This window comes from Cetorhinus maximus, chromosome 4 (genome assembly GCF_964194155.1).
Source record: "Cetorhinus maximus chromosome 4, sCetMax3.hap1.1, whole genome shotgun sequence".
NCBI lineage: Eukaryota > Metazoa > Chordata > Chondrichthyes > Lamniformes > Cetorhinidae > Cetorhinus > Cetorhinus maximus.
The window spans coordinates 106,538,205-106,557,256 of NC_135882.1; the positions used below are offsets into that span (position 1 = coordinate 106,538,205).

Consider the following 19,052-nt stretch of genomic DNA (forward strand, 5'->3'; position numbering starts at 1 on the left):
TTCAGATGTTTGGACTGTTCAGGCGGAGGTCTCCAATATTCCCCACAGAGTGGCGAATCATTGTTGTCTGCTGCGCCCTGCACAACCTCATGAAACAAAGCTGGGATGTCTAGGCAGAGGGAGACATGGAGGACTGAGATGTCTCCTCCAATGATGAGGATGTTGAAGGCAATGGTGATGACGGGGAGGCACGTGCAGAGGACATTGAAAGGGTACAATGCAGTCAACAGGCCTATGACAATATAATAGCTAACAGATTCCAGGCAAAATTAGCTGTTGATACTTAGTCTTTACCTTTTTAAAAAATCTTCTGCTGGCTGGCAGGCCGCAGCTTCTTGTTTGTAACACACATTGCAGTTTATTCTCGTATACCTTGATTTATAACAGCTGAAGTAAGTTGCACCACTAAACGCCTGCCCTGCTGTTGTGATGCTTTGCATACAGACCCCTTGTGCCAAATGCGCACACCAGAACCTGCGCACCACTCTGTTCTCCTGCCACCACAGGCACCTGTAAGTAGAAATGAGATTTTTCCCATGCCCTCATAAAGTCCGTATGTATGCATGGCACATTGAAAGCAACATGAAATCTTACCTTGGCAGGGATGCACGCATGTCATCCTCACACCTGCTTCCAATGGGGGGTAGACTTGCAGAGAGCTGTTTCAGGCAGAACCAGAAACATGGGTGCGCATGGAAGAACAGCATGAGTAGACCATTTGGCCCCTCGAGATTGCTCTTCCATGCACGTTGATCAGGGGAGTTCTTGTAACTGGTCCCTGATCGCTAATCACCCTCAGTAACCCCATATCCCTTGACATCTTTATCATCCAGAAAAGTATCAAAGTAACTTTGGAGTCCACTCGATGACAATGTCTTAACTGCACTATGGGGTGTGGAGGTCCAACCACTCACCACCCTCCTATTGTATAGAGTCCTACAAACCTCAGTCCTATATGAAAATAAAAGCAAAATACAGCGGATTCTGGAGATCTGAAATGTGTCTTTGTGCTGGGAAATCTCAGCAGGACTGGCAGCATCTATGGAGGGAGAAACAGAGTTAATATTTTGAGTTCAATATGACACTTCTTCAGAACACCAGGGAGATGATGGTGTAATATCGCTGAGACCCAGGCTAATGCTCTGGGGACATGGGTTCAGATCCCACCATGGCAGCTGGTTAGTAAATCTGGAATATAAAGCTAGCCTCAGTGGAGGGAGAGTGACCTGGACACTGTGTTTCAGGAGACAGTCACACCCCTTAGATTAATTACATCAAATTTGGACCATGGTCAGGGGCAGGAGGATGTGCCTGCAAGTGAGGCAGGTACGGGAATCAGAATTTAGCTTTGGAGGAGCCTCAGCCAGTGCCCTTGTCCAATAGGTACGAGGTTCTTGCTCCCGGTGTGAACAAGGGCACAGACTGTAGGGACAATGAGCAAACTGACCACTGCACCATGATACAGAATGCCATTCAAGTGGGGCGAGAAAAGAGAAATGTAGTGGTAATAGGGGTTAGCATAGTTAGGGGAATAGATACTGTTCACTGCAGCAAAGACAGAGAGTCCCAAAGGCTGTGTTGCCTACCTGGTGCCAAGGTTAAGGACATCCGGTCTGGGCTGGAGAGGAACTTGGAATGGGAGGGGAAGGATCCAGTTGTCATGGTCCATATAGGTATCAACAACTAGAAAGAGGTAAAAACAAAAAACTACTGCGGATGCTGGAAATCCAAAACAAAAACAGAATTACCTGGAAAAACTCAGCAGGTCTGGCAGCATCGGCGGAGAAGAAAAGAGTTGACGTTTTGAGTCCTCATGACCCTTCAGCAGAACTGAGTATAGTTAGGAGAGGGGTGAAATATAAGCTGGTTTAAGGTGGGGGGATGGGGGGTGGTGGGGGGAGAGAAGTTGTCGGGGGGGTGGTTGTAGGGACAAGCAAGCAGTGATAGGAGCAGATAATCAAAAGATGTCACAGACAAAAGGAACAAAGAGGTGTTGAAGGTGGTGATATTATCCATTCATCCATTCTTAATTAGCACATTTTCTTAGATAATATCACCAGCTCTTTGTTCCTTTTGTCTGTGACATCTTTTGAATATCTGCTCCTATCACTGCCTGCTTGTCCCTACAACCACCCCCTTCCCCCACCCCCCCACCCCCCCCACCGCCCCAACTTCTCTCTCCCCACCCACCCCCCCAACCTTAAACCAGCTTATATTTCACCCCTCTCCTAACTATACTCAGTTCTGCTGAAGGGTCATGAGGACTTGAAATGTCAACTCTTTTCTTCTCCGCCGATGCTGCCAGACCTGCTGAGTTTTTCCCAGGTAATTCTGTTTTTGAACTAGAAAGAGGTTCTGCTGAGGGTCTATGAGCAGCTTGGGGCTAAATTAAAAAGCAGAGCCACAAAGGTAATACGCTCCAGGTCACTACCTGAGCCATGTGCAAATTGGCATAGGGTAAATAAGATTAGAGAGGTAAATGTGTGGCTCAAAGATTGGTGTGGGAGAAATGGATTCCGCATCATGGGGAACTGGGACCAGTACTGGGGAAGGAGAGAGCTGTTCCGTTGGGACATGCTTCATTTGAATCATGCTGGGACCAGTGTCCTGGCAAATTGTATAACTAGGGTTGGAGATAGGACTTTAACCTATTTAGTTGGGGGGAGGGCTCAATTGGAGGGAAGTTTAAAAAAACAAAAAGAAACAAGAGAGCAGAGGTGCAGGGTAGTGAAGAGGCAAACAATAATCAAAGTGTAGATGAGTTGACGGCACAAATAGAAATAAATGAATATGACTTGATAGCTATTACAGAGACGTGGTTGCAGGGTGACCAAGACTGGGAACTCAATATTCAAGGGTATTTGATGTTCCAGAAAAATAGGAAAAAAGGAAAAGGAGGCAGGGTAGCACTGTTAATAAAGAAAGGTATCAATACGGTGGTGAGTAGTGATATAGGTGCAATAGATCGTGATGTGGAATTAGTTTGGGTAAGGATTAGCAAGGGAAGAATTCATGGGTGGGAGTTGTGTACAGGCCCCCAAAGAGTTACCTCACTGTGGGATAAAGTATAAATCGGGAAATAATGGAGGTGTGTGAGAAGGGCACTACAATTGTCATGGGTGATTTTAATCCGCAAATTGACTGGACAAATCAGATTGGCAGGGGTAATATGGAAGACGAATTTGTAGAGTGCATCAGAACCTACCAGGAACAGGCTTTTTTTGATCCAGTAATGTGTAATGAGGTGGGATTAATAAGTGATCCCATAGTTAAGGATCCTCTAGGGGATAGCGATCACAATATGGTAGAATTTCAAATTCGGTTTGAGGGCGAGCAACTCGGGTCTCAAACCAATGTCCTCAACTTAAATAAGGGCAAATACAGAGGTATGAAGAAAGAGCTAAAGTGGGCTGGGAAAATAGACTAAGGGGAATGTCAGTGGATGAGCAGTGGCAGACATTTAAGCAGATATTTCATAATGCTCAGCAAAAATTTATCCCGGTTAAAAGGACTCGATGAGAAGGATGAAACACCGGAGGTTAACAAAGGTCGTCAAGGAGAGTATCCAATGAAAAACTAAGGCATACAATGTGGCGAAAACTAGTGGTAGGCCAGAAGATTGGGAGTTTTTTAGGAACCAGTAGCGGATGGCTAAAAAGCTAATAAAGAGGGAGAAAATTGATTACAGAAGTAAATTGGCAAGAAATATAAAAACAAACAGCAAGAGCTTCTATGGGTATATAAAAAGAGAGTGGCTAAAGTGAGCGTGGGACCCTTGTTGACTGTTATGACTTTGGCGGACATCCTCTGGTGGCTCGAAGCTTAGAGGACTCCGGCCTGCTAAGGGTCACTATTCAGTGCACCCTCCTCACCCTAACCTGCTGGGAAGCAATTGGGCCACCTTTGGAGTGTCCTGGGCTGCAGCCCCTGGGGTGCTTTGCTGGCTCACCACCTCCCTGTCAGTGTGCTGTGGCACCTCCCTGACTCATTGAGGAGAAGGTGAACCTGGAGGGAGATCAAGGTGCCCCGTCCTCCTCTCGCATAGCCACTGCTGCACTGGACTCATGACTAGAGCGATGGAGTGCAGGTCTGAGTGCATATCCGACAGCCGCTGTGCATCCTGCTGGAACTGGGTCTCCAAGGCGGCCGCCTCTTTTTCTATGGAGGCAGCCAAACATTCACTTGGCGGAGCCATGACAGCAGACAGAATGTGGACGGACTCCACTAGGACTGAGCCCAGCCTGAGCATGGCGCCTGGCATCTCTGCCTGATGTTCCCCTGCCTCTCTCTGTACCTCCAACATGTCTCTTAGGGCCGAGCCCAGAGGCTCATCGTCTGCATGGGGCTGAGTAGGGGTCTGGTATCCAGCAGTCCTTCAAGTGTCAGAGACCTCAGCTGTCACTCCCTCTGTCAGCTGTGGACTTGTTTCTGTGATGTACTCGCCAGCTTTTGACCCTGACCCTACTCTAGAACGTGCACCTACTGATGTGAATGTCTCTGTGCTGGTGGAGAGTGCAGGTGAATGCCGTGACAGTGCATCTTCTGAGGATTCTGAGTCGTCATCCTCAGAGGTGCTGGCGGAGCAGGAGCTGGAGTTCTGTGTTGGCTGATTTCTTTTCCTCCCTCTTTTCTTGCTGGTGCCTGGAGTGGACAAGAGAAAGATTTAGTGGATGCTTAAGCATGCTCCTTTATTAAAAATAGTGCAGAATTTCCCATGCCCACTGGCATCAGGTGTGTTGGCGGCATGAGTGGACAATATGGCAAGAAGTCCAAAAATTGGTTTCACGACGTTGTGAAACCAGTTTGCAATCGTCCGCTCTGCTTGTCAATGGCGGGCCATGTTTCCTGCTGGCAGACATCAAGAACCTCATTGTAATGTATCTGCATATCATTATTAGCCCAGCCCGCCAGAATCATCCACCACCACCCCCACCCCCACGCTGGATCATCCGAGTACATTACCGTGATCGCCCACCGTGTGTTTCACAACAGCACATATAAGGGGTGCAGTTGGTGGGCTGCACTTCGCTCAGGACTTCAAAGACATCACTTTTAGGAGGGCTCCATGGGCAGCTCTACCTACCAGAACGTGGGGGTGGCTTTTCAATGACTGCAGGGCTAGGGCTTGTTTGGGGAAGGGGGAGAAGTGGCCTCAGGCAAGGGAAGAGGCTGCAGGGTGAGGGCTGTACTGGGGAAGGAGGGTATCCCAGGGTGTGTGTGGGGGCACATGGTCATCTATCCAAATGGCCTCAAGATGGTGAGGGCTGAGGAGGCAGTCTCCAGAGGAGATAGGGCCAGATGGACATGTGAGGGTATGTGTGTGAGAATGGGTGGTGATGTCCCTTGAGCTGGCAGTGAGAGTGAGATGCCAGTGAATGTGTGATGGGCTTGAGTGTGTGAGTTTAGAGTAATGAGATGGTTGCCTTACCCTGGCTGCATGGGTGAGATCATTCATCCTCTATCTGCATTGGATGGCCAGCCTCTTTTGTGCAGCATTGGCACTGATCATCATTGCCATCGCCTACCAAGCTGGAGTGGTAATGTTGCTGCAGCCAGAGCAGGAGTAGAGGACATCACAGCGGGGCTCCACGGCATCCAAAAGGTGTTCAAGGGTCGCAGTCTACTTGCCTTTTGAGGTCGTGTCTTCTGTGCAACAGTCCTGGGCTGGAAGCACTGAGAGGTGTGCACGCGGCTGTACTTTAAATGTGGCGCCCGGCGTGATAAAGCTGCGAGGTGATGGTGTGGCAGACGAATCAGAGCGTGTTTCCCAGGAATGCATAATTAATGCGGCGGGATTGGGATGATATGGCGTGAGAAGCCATCATTGTGGCCGGCAGGTAGGACATAATTTTTCCACCTGCTACTGCACTTAGTGCAAATCTGGGACAACTCCGCCCAATATCTCACTCTGTGAACAGAATCTGACAACTGCCAACAGGAGGCATCCTCACAGCCTGCATGCGGGAGTTCTGTCTCGCCTTCAGTGCAGGCATAGTCCCTGATCTGCCCAGCTAGTTGTGCGGCCTCCTCCTCAAAAGTGGTGAAGACTCTAATATCTGGCATGCTGCCTCCTGTCGTGAATGTTCTTGTCCTGCTGACAGACAGAAGGATTAAGTGCCATCCTAATGAGAACATGAGCAGTTTAGGAGCATGCATGCCTATGCCAGTTCCTGAGCCCTCAGTAAATGAATAACAAGCAGGAAGTCCTGCACTGATAGAACATTGAGTGTGAAGTGTCTGGCACACATTCAGTGCACATGTCCATCTGCTGGAGTCCTGCAATCCAAACTCCTGTCTGACATCCCTGCGCACTCACACATTTACACTGCCTGATGCCCTTATGAATGTCACTTTGAAGTGAGCACAAAGTGCCACTTACCTTGGCACAGCACAGCAGATCATTCATCCTTTTTCAGCACTGCCCGCCTGTTCTTTTGTGGGCCCCATGGGCGCTAACTTCTGCTGCAATCTCTGCCCAGGTTGCCATGGTCAGGCAGGAGGGCCTCCTGCATCCATCCCTGGGAAACAGCACCTCCTGCATTTCCTGGGTGGCCTAGAGGAGAACCTGCAGGGAGGCTTCGCCGAACTGTGGGGCCACACATTGTCTTCTCTGTCCGGTACCCCTTAAATATGGCTCCAGGACCATCGACCCCCTGAGGTAAGGGCAGGGACAGCAACTTCCTGTCGCAGGATTCGCCGTGCTCCTTGCGCATGTATACGTAATGAGCTGAACAGTGCGCGATGACAGGGGGCCAGCGTTCCTCCCTCATCCCCCACAGCAGAAGTCATTCTCATTTCTGCTCCCACCACTCAATTTATACTCCAGAGCGAAAGATTCCACCCAACGACTGCTCTCCTGCCTCATTTCCTCAGTCTCTTCACCATCTACAAGGCTGTAGTCAGAAATATGATGGAATACTCATCACTTGTCTTGATGGTTACTACTGCAACAAGACTCAGGAAGCTCCAATACCATCTGGGAAAGAGAAGTTTGCTTGATTGGCACACCTGCTACTGGACTCATTATCCATCATCTTAAACCAGCACCACTACTGGCTGCACTAAGATGTATTTGCACAGTATTAAAATGATGATGTAAACACTATGAACAGGACAAAGAGTTGTCAAGACATTAATAGCCATAAAATAAGAACATGCCAAAGATTAATTGACACAAGCAGAAACTCTAGAGAATCAGGAACAAGAGCTGATCATTAGTTTTCATGAGTACACTTGTCCCCTTCCAAATTATGTGAATTTTACCAACTGGCAGCTTGTCAATTATCTTGAAACATTGGTGGACAATAGCTTAAAAATAGTTCAAACATTTGGTGATAGCATTTGGTTCTGTATCACTAATACAAAGGAAAGGAAGCCTAGCACATTCTAAGAGTCCACATTAACAGTAAAAGGACCACAAATGGGGTAAATTTTCATCTTCATTAAATGGACTGATCAGTTTGCCCATGTGTTATGGAAGCTACCTGATTTTCAATTCATTGATGAATTTAACTCCTCAAGTGGGCAGCTCATCTAAGACTAACCATGAACTAGCAACCTCAATGCACAGTCTGTTCAGTAGCCATTTGAATATTGTGATTTTGTTGGCATTGTTGAAACATGAAAATATAGGGCCAATTTTAACTTTGGGTGGACATCAGGCAGGCTGCCTAATGTCCTTGCCAAGAGCCTGAAGTAATTTAATGGTTAGACCTCATTTCAGTATGCATGGCTTGTTGCAGGCACTGATCTAGTGCTCAAAGGTAGCTCAACAACAGGGGCAGGAGAGATTGTAGCTTCTACACAGAGCTGAGGCTGAAGAAATAACTTAAAGTGGGGTAGTGGGGGATGGCAATTGCAGGAGGTGGTCCTGGAGCAGCAGCAACATATGGGAAGATTTTTATGGTGTCAGGAGCATTCATGCTCCTCTTGTACAACAATCTTTGAAAGAACTGGCCCTTGTCATAGCTATCCATTGGTGTTATAAAATTACGCTGGAGCCCCATAGTCTGTCAAAGGACTCTGACTTTCAAGTTACAAGTACATTCTTACCTTAAACAGGCAAGCACCCAGGGTCACCTATGTGAAGTCCGCAAACAAAATAATGGCTAATGATCAGAAACAAGAATGGTCATATCAACCTCCTGAATTCTGGAAGCTACCATCCTGTTACCAAATAATGGAGGTGGGAAATTTGGCCCCAGCATTTTTTTATTTTTTTTCTACCAGTGAAAAACCTGTGTAGTGAAAATTCAATCTATCGTGGTTCAGTGTTTGGCCAGACAAGTACAGTTCATAGAATATGTGATCTTATCTTGAAAAGTTTTTCAAATGCAATGTTATTTTGAGTGACTGTATATGGTTAAACAAAATCACCTTACTATGTTTTCTCTTTAGAACAGTGCCAATGGTGATCCAGTTTACCATTCTGATTATGTTGCATGCTGCACTGGTACTATTTACTACTGCAGAGGATTATAAATGTCTGCCTTTAGTGCTTCGGAAATCATGCTGCTGGATCAACGAAACGCATTTCGCAAGGAATGTCATCATATTTGCCTCCATTATGATAAACTTTCTTGGTGCTATAATAAATATAGTACGTATTAAATCATTATTGTGCTGTTTTTGGTGAGGTATGTCTAAAGTAACTTCAATGCAGGTTTAAGTAGAAGGCTATTGGGCTCCATGTCTTTTGAAGTATTGAAAGTCCTATTGAACATACTGCAATCTAGTACCAAACTTCATAGAACTACAGGTTCAATGATTTCTCAGTCAGATATATTTTGATATTCAGAAAACCAAAGCAAATGTTTACAAAGGCAGAAAAACTATAGCTTGCCATCAAAATTTCTGAAGAACGTTAGGCTATTAGTCACATACAATGAAATAAGACTTAAAACCAACTCTTTCATAATTAAATATACCATAATTCTAATTTATGTAATCTCATTACTTTGTTATGTCATTTGGGTAAAATTTGATGTTAAACTTCTAGTTTCAATGAGAGTTTCAGGGAAAAATTCTTAAACATACATCCTCAAAGGCACACCTTCTCCTGGGAGAGGCAAAATTTTTAAAATGAGAATGATATTCCTAAGGCGAAAGCTCTGAAAATTTCCTCTCTGACCTCCAAATGCGATGAAGCAGGTCTCCAGGACACTGCAGTAACTAATAACATTAGTGACCTCTCACCCCTGCTTATCTTTTAGCTCAAGATGTTTTCCACATGTAGGAATTCATCCAGCTCCCTTTTGAAGATCTGTAGCAAATCCACGCTCACCGCATGTAGTGGCAACTTATTCCAGAGATCAAAAAAAGAAGCACTTACTGGCATCTAACCTAACACTATGGGTGGAATTTTACGGCAGCAGGATTTTACATTCCCGCCGAAGTCAATGAAGTTTAGAATGGCTCACCACATTTTATGGCCCTACCCTTGCTGTGACGAGGCCATAAAATTCCAATCTATGTTTTCTTATGATCCCTAGTCTTCCCTGCACCTCCGCACCACCCCCCCCCGCCCCATGTAGCTCAAACAACATATTAAACTGAACAGTGTCTATTCCCTTCATCATTTTAAAGAGCTGTCATTTCCCCTCGAAGCCTATTCTTTTCCAATGACAAAATTCTCCGGTTACTTGAGCCTGTCCTGGTACCAAAGACCAGTAAGATTAGGGATGGGAATTTCCTCAGAATGGCCCCTGCTCCACTGTCATAACTCTGTTGGAAATGGGGTTTATTTATACATGTAAACAGGGTCTAAGGTGCAGTTCCAGCAAAAATAGATGGAGTGCTATGAGAAAATTCCAGCCTCATTCTTATGTATTGTTAACTCCACCCTCCCATTGTTTACATGGGAAATATCAAACTATGTACTTCAAATTCTTCCATTTAGTCATTATTATGGTGAAATCTATAAGTTAAAAAAGTATTGTAGTGAAGAGTACTGCTTTAGATATTTGACAGAGATTATTTTTATCTACACAAAAGGCAGATGATCATGCAATAATGCCTATTTTGAGAGATTAAAATACACACCTGTAATTTAGCAGATTGCTTTTTAAATATGTGCTTTGACATCTTGATACCTTCCCTAAATATTTAGATCAAATCCATTTCAAAATTAGTAGAGTTGGGATTTGTGAATGTAACTATTATGTATATCCTACCTAACACTTGAGCTTCTTTTTTCAGTTTTGGTGTGATTCAGAAAAATCGACAACCGTAAAGAATCAGACATTCAACTCCACTGACAAGTGTACAGACATATGCTTCTATCCAGAGGTATTTAAATACTATTTTCAGCATGTGTGTCTTTGTTTAATCACCATCTAAGTATGCCAGATATATTTTTGATAAGTATCACCAGTCTGACTAAATACAGTATGAATGAAAAAGCACATGCATCTAAGCCTGTTACACCCACAGACACATGCAGTAACTCACTAGTTGCCGTGGTCATATAAACTACCAAGATCTTTCTCGTGAAGATTGAACATGGTCTTCAGTTGTGAGGTTGTTCTAGTTGGACCTTTTAGCTTGAATTAAATCCACCTAGACCACTTTGGGTGACTTTATGCTTTCATCAAAGTGAATAATGTCAGTACCAGGAAATGGAACACTTCTTTGCCAACTTTGCCTTCAGAAGTCAGCATTGAGCACGTGCAGATTAACAATAATAATAACTTGTATTTACAGCGTGCCTTTTATGTTGAAAAACATTCCAAGGTATCCACAGAAGTGTAATCAGATAAAAATGGATACAGAACCAAAGGACATAATAACTGGGGTGACTATAAGCTTTGTCTAAGAGGTGAATATTAAGGAGTGTCCTAAAGGAGGAGAGGGTGATAGAGAGATGTAAAGGTTTAGGAAGGGAATTCAAGAACATAGTATGGAGGTGGCTGAAGGCATGGCCACCTATGTTGGGCTGATGAAGGAACTGGGGCATTAACAAGAGGCGAGAGTTAGAAGAAAGCAGAGTGTTAATTTTTATTCCCAAGCTTACATGGGTTTTGGATGGAAAATAAATTAAAATTAAAAAAATTTCAGTCCTGATCTAATCGGCCTCAAACTCTTCCACCTCTGGTTTTAATAGAGGCAAGTCAAAGGGCAGGCAACCAGCCTAAGAGGTAGGTCAAAGCAAAATATTACAGATGATGGAAATCTGAAATAAAAACAGAAAATGCTGGAAAAACTCAGCAAGTTTGGCAGCATCTCTGGAGAGAGAAACAGAGTTAATGTTTTGAGTCCATATGACCCCTCTTCAGTTCTGAAGAAAGATCATACAGCCTTGAAACATTAACTCTGTTTCTCTCTCTACAGATGCTGCCAGACTTGCTGAGTTTTTCCAGCGTTTTCTGTTTTTGCCATAGGAGGTAGGTCAGTTGGTATGCACCTCTTTTTTTTTACAAGCTTTTTTCACCCTTTAGGTAAAAGGAAGCAAGAAGTACTGGATCCATTATGTAAGTGTCTTTATAACGCTGCTTGTGGGCCAGGAGGAGCAGGATAGCTTCCTTCCAGCCCGACCCGCTTTGAGCTCTACAGTTGCTGCCTTCCCAATGATCTCCCCTCCAGTCACCATCTGCCCCACCCCCCAACCACCATCTTCCCACCCCCAACCTCACCCGTCTCAACCACTATCTTACCACCTGATGACCATCCATGTCCCCCAACCACCATCTCACCCATTCACTAATATCTTGATCCCTGGCCACCATCTCACCACATCCACCACACCCCCTCCAATGCACCTCTGCCATCTCTGTAATGTTACCTATCTCTAACCATGATTCAACGCATCTGCTGCTGAAACCTTCATCTACACCATTTTTACATCTAGGCTTAACAATTCCAATATCGTCTTGGCCGGCCTCTCATCTTCTACCCGAGATAAACTTATGCTCATTCAAAGCTCTGTTGCCCATATCTTCACTCACAGGAAGTCCCATTCATCCATCACCCCTGGGCTTTCTAACCTATAACACCTCAATTTTAAGATTCTCATCCTTGTTTTCAAATACCTTCATAACCTCATCACTCCCAAATTCTGTAAACCCCCTCCAGCCCAACAAGCTTTTGGTATCTCTGCACTCCTCCAATTCTGGTATCTTGCGCATTCCCGATTTTAATTACTCCACCATTGGCAGCCATGGTTTCAGCTGCCTTCGCCTCAAGCCAATGGCATTTTCTCCCTAAACTTTTTTGCCTCTCTACCTCTTTCTCCTCCTTTTAGATGCACTTTAAAACCTACCTCTTTGACCAAACTTTTGTTCATATGTCCTGATAATTCCTTGTGTCTCATTATCAACATTTTTATTGATTACGCTCTTGGTAAGTGCCACGGGGTGTTTTGCTATCTTAAAAATGCTGTATAAATACAACGTGTTGTTGCTAATCCCCACTGGTTACCGATTTGTCAACCATTGGAAACAAGCTTTTACTATCTGTCCTCTCAAAACTTTTCGTAACTTTGAAAACTTGTTAAATCCTCCTCAATATTCTGCACTGCAGTGAAAAGAAAAGCACTATTGAGCTTTCCTTCATAACTATAACCCCGTACTGGTGAATCTTTGCTGCACCTTTTCCGTGGCAATAATGTCCTTCCTTTAATGAGAGCCCAGAAATGTTCACAACACACAAACTGCGACTTGACCAACATCTTGCACAAATTTAACATCACTTCCTTGCTTTTGTATTTAAAACCTCTAGATATAGAACCAGAGTCTCTTATGTACTTTTCTACTTAATTTTTCTACCTGCATTTTCACCTTTAAAGAGCTATATGGGTGCAGCTCCATTTTGGTAAGCACATTACCTTTTAGCGTATATTTCCTTTTGCTGTTTACTGCCAAAACATATTTGCTCATATTTCCTGCATTGAGCTGTATCTGCCACCTATTGGCCCATTCTGCTAAACTGAGCCAAATCTCCCAGTCTCCGGATTATCGGAGACTGGACGTATAACTGAGGATGCATGTCAGGATCCTATGGAAGTCCTGATGTGCGGACCTATGTGGGAATGGTTCAGGAAGTTTAAATCTCGGAATGTCTCTAGAGTTGAAAACTTGGGATAGTCCCACACGACCTACCTGGATGGTAACCTAGGAAATGTTGGACAGGTTAAAAACTAGTCTAACATCTAACAACTATACACCCAACATCCCACTCAGCCATCACGACCATCCATTTAATCCCCCCCCAACCAGACCGGCCTACTCCACTCTGATCCCCTAAAATATCCCTGACAACCTCCCCCAACCTGACAACCTCCCCCAACCTGACAACTCCTGACCCAACCCAACTAACCTCCCAAGCAGACCCAACTGGACTGCCCACTTACCCACCTCACCCACCCAACTCACCTATGCACTCACCCATTCATTCATCATTCAAACTGGACATTTAAACTTATTATACAGCAGCTAGTGCCGTAAAAAGGGGGCATGTCCTGTCTTCCCCGACTCTACTCCACTCCGGTAGAGTTCCCCGGGGGACACTGCTGTGCATTTCTGTGACAGCTGTGATTGAAAGACTCAGATAGAAATGCGTAGCAGCGTGGAGTCGGAATTTAGGAGCACAGTGGCAAGCCGATGATCATTGCCTCTGCTCGGAAGATCTGGGCCATTATGCCTTCCTGCAATGACAGCCTGATACAGGGCAAAGCTCCCTTTATTCTGCCTCAACCTTTAACATCAAAGAGCATCTCAATTTACAAGTATCAATTTTTCCAAAACCAGTCGACCTTCTGGGCTTTCTGAGTGAGATTTTCTATTCGTAGCAATGGTCAGGATTTTCCAGTGGCGAGATTCGTGGTGGGCGGGGAAGGGCAATACGTCGGGAGCTGAAAAATCGGTTCCCCGACGGCTTGAAATGACAGGAGGAACTTGCAGTCCTGATAGTCATGGGGGGGGGGGGGGAGAGGGGATAATGGCGAGTCGCTATTCCCGCCAGAGGCCATCGGGAAGCCGGTTTGCATCTCACGGTCAGGATTCAAATGAACGTCCGATTGGAATTTTCCTCCCATCCAATCAACCGTCCCACCAACGGAATTTCAACACAGAGATAAAAACAAAAAACTACTGCGGATGCTGGAAATCCAAAACAAAAACAGAATTACCTGGAAAAAATCAGCAGGTCTGGCAGCATCGGTGGAGAAGAAAAGAGTTGACGTTTCGAGTCCACATGACTCTGTTGAAGGGTCATGAGGACTCGAAACGTCAACTCTTCTCCACCGATGCTGCCAGACCTGCTGAGTTTTTCCAGGTAATTCTGTTTTTGTTACGGAATTTCAAGCCAGTCCATAGCACATCTGGACAACCACGGCGTGCACCTGGAAGGATGCCTGGAGCAACTAGTGGAACATGGAGCCTCGCGATGTCGGGGCAGGAGCTGCAGGTGGAGCCTTGCGATGTCCTGGCAGGAGCTGCAGGTGGAGCCTCGCGATGTCGGGGCAGGAGCTGCAGGTGGAGCCTCGCGATGTCCTGGCAGGAGCTGCAGGTGGAGCCTCGCGATGTCCTGGCAGGAGCTGCAGGTGGAGCCTCGCGATGTCCTGGCAGGAGCTGCAGGTGGAGCCTCGCGATGTCCTGGCAGGAGCTGCAGGTGGAGCCTCGCGATGTCGGGGCAGGAGCTGCAGGTGGAGCCTCGCGATGTCCTGGCAGGAGCTGCAGGTGGAGCCTCGCGATGTCGGGGCAGGAGCTGCAGGTGGAGCCCCGCGATGTCCTGGCAGGAGCTGCAGGTGGAGCCTCGCGATGTCCGGGCAGGAGCTGCAGGTGGAGCCTCGCGATGTCCGGGCAGGAGCTGCAGGTGGAGCCTCGCGCAGCCAGTGGAGCCTCGACCAAGTGGATCGTCCAGCAATGGGTGTACATCTGCAGCAGGTATTAGTGCGCGACGAGGGCCTTTGGGGGTTGGGTGGAGGGTGGAAGAAGACGGGGAAGAGAGGCACAAAGGTGGGGTGGGTTTGGATGCCAGAAGTGGAGGAGGGGCGGGGAGATGGATGTCATGTGGGGGTCTTGGATGGGTACAGTGGGGAAATGGAGCGGGAGAGAAGGATGGGCAATGGGGGAAAATGAGACCATGGCCGGAATTTTACGGCCCCATCGTGGCTGGGACGGCGTCTTTAAATGCAGCGCAGCATTCTAAACTCCATTGACTTCGGCGGGAACGTAAAATCCTGCTGCCGTAAAATTCCACCCCATGAGGGCAGGGGTTGGATGGGGAAGAATAGGACCATGAGTTGGTGGGGGGTGTGCAGGAGGAGGAATGGGACCATGAATATGGGTGTTTAGGGGGAAGAATGGGACCGTGAGTGGGTGGGGGGACTCGGGGGGAAGAATGGGACTATGAGTTGTGGGGGGGGGCGGTGTGCAGGGGGAGGAATGGGACCATGAATATGGGTGTTCAGGGGGAAGAATGGGACCGTGAGTGGGTGGGGGGACTCGGGTGGTGGGGGGGGGGGGAAGAATGGGACTGTGAGTTGGGGGTAGGGCAGGGAAGAATCATGAGGGGATGTTGCAAGGGGAAGAGGTGGGGAGGGTTCAGAGGGAGGGGGTCTGTGGTATCAGTTGAAGAATCCTGGTGGGCTAAGCGAGGGAATTGGCGGTATGATGGAATAGTTACAGTTAAAGGTGGCAGTGGTATGCGGTAGGGTGGGAGGGTGAGGGTCCTGCAATGGTGGTTAAAGTTGTTGGAGGGTGGACAAAAAGAAACATGGATCCTTGGGCTGGGAACAATAAGGGAGGGCATTGGAACGGTGACTGAGGTGGGCTCTTAGGGGAGGAAGGGGACGTGGACTTACACTGTAATGGCTTGAAGGATGATTTGGGGTGGGGGGGTTCAAGTGGGGAGGTTGACGGTGACACCGGAGGGGTGTTAGTGATGATGGGGGAGGATGGTGTCGGTAACAGTGGAAGGGTAAAAGGTATTTATGTGAGCCTCGGAGCTAACACGCACCATGGCTTTTCCAGACTTACCCAGAGCCTCAAAGTCCAGCTATGGAAATTCTGGATGGAAGTAGAGTCATCGGATGGGTGGAGCTGCAGGTCAGCTCAACTGGACAACTAAAGGAGAACCCCAACATGTCGTTCTGACCAGGCAAAGGCAATTGCATCGAAAAGGCTGTGAAGGGCCAAGAAGCAGCGTGCGTGGGAGGCTTCTCACCCAAGGCTCATAAGAGCCCTGGCAAAAATCGATGCCTCCCTGCGCACACATGATTCCAGAGGGACACAGACCTAGGCAGGGTTGTCCTCTTGAATATAGGGGGTGCACACAGACATTAAAGTGAACAGACACAATGAAAAGACAGCAGACCTACTTAAAGTGTAACTGTATACATATATTAACTAGCTTGCAAAAACAATCAGCAATGTTGTTGCACCAATGCCACCATAGTGAGATCAGTACTTCTTAATTTACATTTCCTGCAACTGTGTCTATGTGCTCCGCCGACATCCACAGCACGGGTGGAGGCAGCCTGCTCTCCACTACGCTCAGTTGTCTTTGATGGCTTTAGTGGGTGTCATCTGGAGCCTCAAAGCCTGGAGAACCCCAGCATAGTTTGGGTCTACTGCTCTGGGGCGGGTGCACCCTCTGTGCTCCCAGAGGCCAGAGCTGATGGGGTCCCATACAAAGGCAATTGGAATGGCCAGGCACTCTTGAAGAGTCCTGGGTGAAAGTCCCAGGGTTGTCACACCGATGGTCCTCTTCCCTTTGGGTGCCCGAGGGCTCCACCCTGACTCCTTGAGGGAAACGGGCACCTGGAGGGAGGTCAAGATGCCCTATCTCCCTCTCATGTAGCCACTGCAAATGCTTGCTCATGGCTCCGGCAAAGGAGTGCAGGTCTGCGCACATCTCCAGCAGAAACTGGGCGTTCTGCTAGACCAGGGTCTCCATGACATCTGTCACCCTCCCCATGGAGACCTCGATGCGTATACATGTCAGTACTACTTCATCAGAGAGCAGGCAGATGGACTCCTCCACCTCACATGCCACTCTGTTGAGGGCCTCCAACATCTCTACCTGATGGTCCCCCACCTCTCGTTGAATCTCCAGCATCTTGTCTGGGACTGCTCCCAGAGGGTCATCATCTGGCTCAGACTTAGCTGAAGCCTCTCCCCCAGCAATTCTCCGAATGCCGGTGACCTTGGCTGTCCCTACCTCCTCCTGCTGCGGTCACATGTCAGTGAGGTGACATCGGAGTGTGAGATCCTGCCTGAACTTGATCTATTTCCCACCGATGTGTGTGTCTCTGGACTGGTGGAGGGTGCAGGTGACTGCGGTGACAGCTCTATAGGTGCAATGTCTTCATCTTCCTCAACCTCCTCGGTCCTCTGCATGCTGGAGCTTGTGCTGGACTCGGTTTCGGGGTCAGGCTTCTTGCCCCACCTGTAATCAAAGGAGGAGAGAGTGAGTGACTGCACGGGCTGCCTCCAACACGGCACCGAGCATGACCCTTAGGATTCTTTGTCAGAACAGTAAGCATGGTACCTTACTGGATGGAAGCTGGACGCCGACGATGCCATCTGCACAATCACGGTCCCAAACCTCCCCTGCCAGCTCGGCAGCCTGCTCTTTGAATAGTGTGAGGTGCCAGAGGGCCCCCTCCTGTCCTCTCTCTCTCGCACTTGTGCGTTAACTTGTCCTGTACAAGGAGGGAAAGTGATTTGAGAGCAATGATCCATTTTCAGTAGCGACCCACTGGCTACGTGTGCCATATGAAGGATGCACTGCAGCTAGTCCACAAGGGTTCTTTGGCAGCACCCTCCAGAGCAGTGAGCTCATACAGATAGAAGGATAAGGCAACAAAGGCATGGCATCAGCAGCTAATGCATCTGTCATCTGTCCTCTACACCAACCGTGCCCCCCAGTCCCCCCACACAATATGAGCTCTCTTTGTGGCACAGTTAAAGACCTGCAGTCGCCTCTCTACCCTGCAGACTCCTCCTTCCATCCCTTTGGTAGAGAATGTCCCTTTGCTCCTCCACTGCACTCAGCAGCACTTCCAGCGAAGCATCATTGAATTTGGGTGTCGGTTCTCCTTGGGCTCTGCGTTCCATTTCCTGGTCTGTAGTTGAGAGCGCAATAAAGCAGTATCTGTCCTGGCGCCTTTTAAATTAGGTGACCGGAAATGACAGTGAGGCGTGCAACTTCCTGCCTATCCCGCTGCAAACAATATCAGGAAACCCCCGCCTGCATAATTAATGAGGCCAGCATCATGCGATTCGGCGCGATTTCCCACTGAGCAGACAACACTCACGCTTCCCAACCCCGCCACAGGACGGCCCAGAGCGACAAATCCTGGCCAATGTGATTTAGACTCAAATCGGTTAGCAACTGGATTGAAGCTACCCAAACTTAATACAGATCAGACCAATATAGTTGGCAGAATCAAACTTTCAATACCTCTGTCATTTATGGGCTCTAGCTTCCAACTAGCATCGGAAAGTGCTGGCCCACAGGAATTAGAAGAAATAATAAACCTACTTACCTGGTCTTAAAAATTACGTTGTTACTTCCACTCGCCAGAGTTGCTTGGGGCCTGCATTGAAAGACTCCTCGCAGGCCCCAGCGAAGTCTAGCTACAGTGTATTCAAGGAGGCCACGCCCCTTTTTTACAGCACTGGGGTGGGTTGGGGGTGTGGTGGGGGGATGGTGTCCTGTGGGGTCGGTCTGGGTCTTTACAATAGCTACTCAGAAGTTAGAAGATGTTTTTATTCTTCTAGCTTTTTCTGGGTAACTATTGGTATAACCCAGGCGGAACCACCTGAAGTTTGCGATTTAAACCGCTTTTCGGATGGTTCCCAGCAGGGCGCAATTGTCGAGAGGAAGCGTGCACTTCTGGGCAATTGCCATGCAAACCCTTACCTGGGAACTTCCCAGAAGGAATCCCCAGCGCATCTTTGGGGTAGCCCCCAAATCCAATGCTGGGGAGCTCGGAAGTTATGGGCCTATATGATTATTGTTTGCATTCCAGGGGGGATAAATTATCACTACTGAGGATGCTTTAATTATTCCCAAACCATTCAAAACATAGATAGCTGGCAGTGTGCTAC

General features: G+C 47.4%; 1 protein-coding gene across 5 annotated transcripts in view; it reads left to right on the plus strand.

The window, feature by feature from the left end:
- The window catches only part of adcy8 (adenylate cyclase 8 (brain)), a 133,704-nt gene that overhangs the window by 72,233 nt on the left and 42,419 nt on the right, over positions 1-19,052 (plus strand). For 3 of the 5 annotated variants that reach the window (XM_078540594.1, XM_078540596.1, XM_078540598.1), the window contains 3 exons: positions 8,398-8,599; positions 10,198-10,287; positions 11,436-11,468. In XM_078540594.1, the coding sequence (XP_078396720.1) occupies positions 8,398-8,599; positions 10,198-10,287; positions 11,436-11,468 (325 nt within the window). The remainder of the gene's footprint in view (positions 1-8,397; positions 8,600-10,197; positions 10,288-11,435; positions 11,469-19,052) is intronic. The other 2 variants (XM_078540595.1, XM_078540597.1) reach the window with 1 other exon arrangement.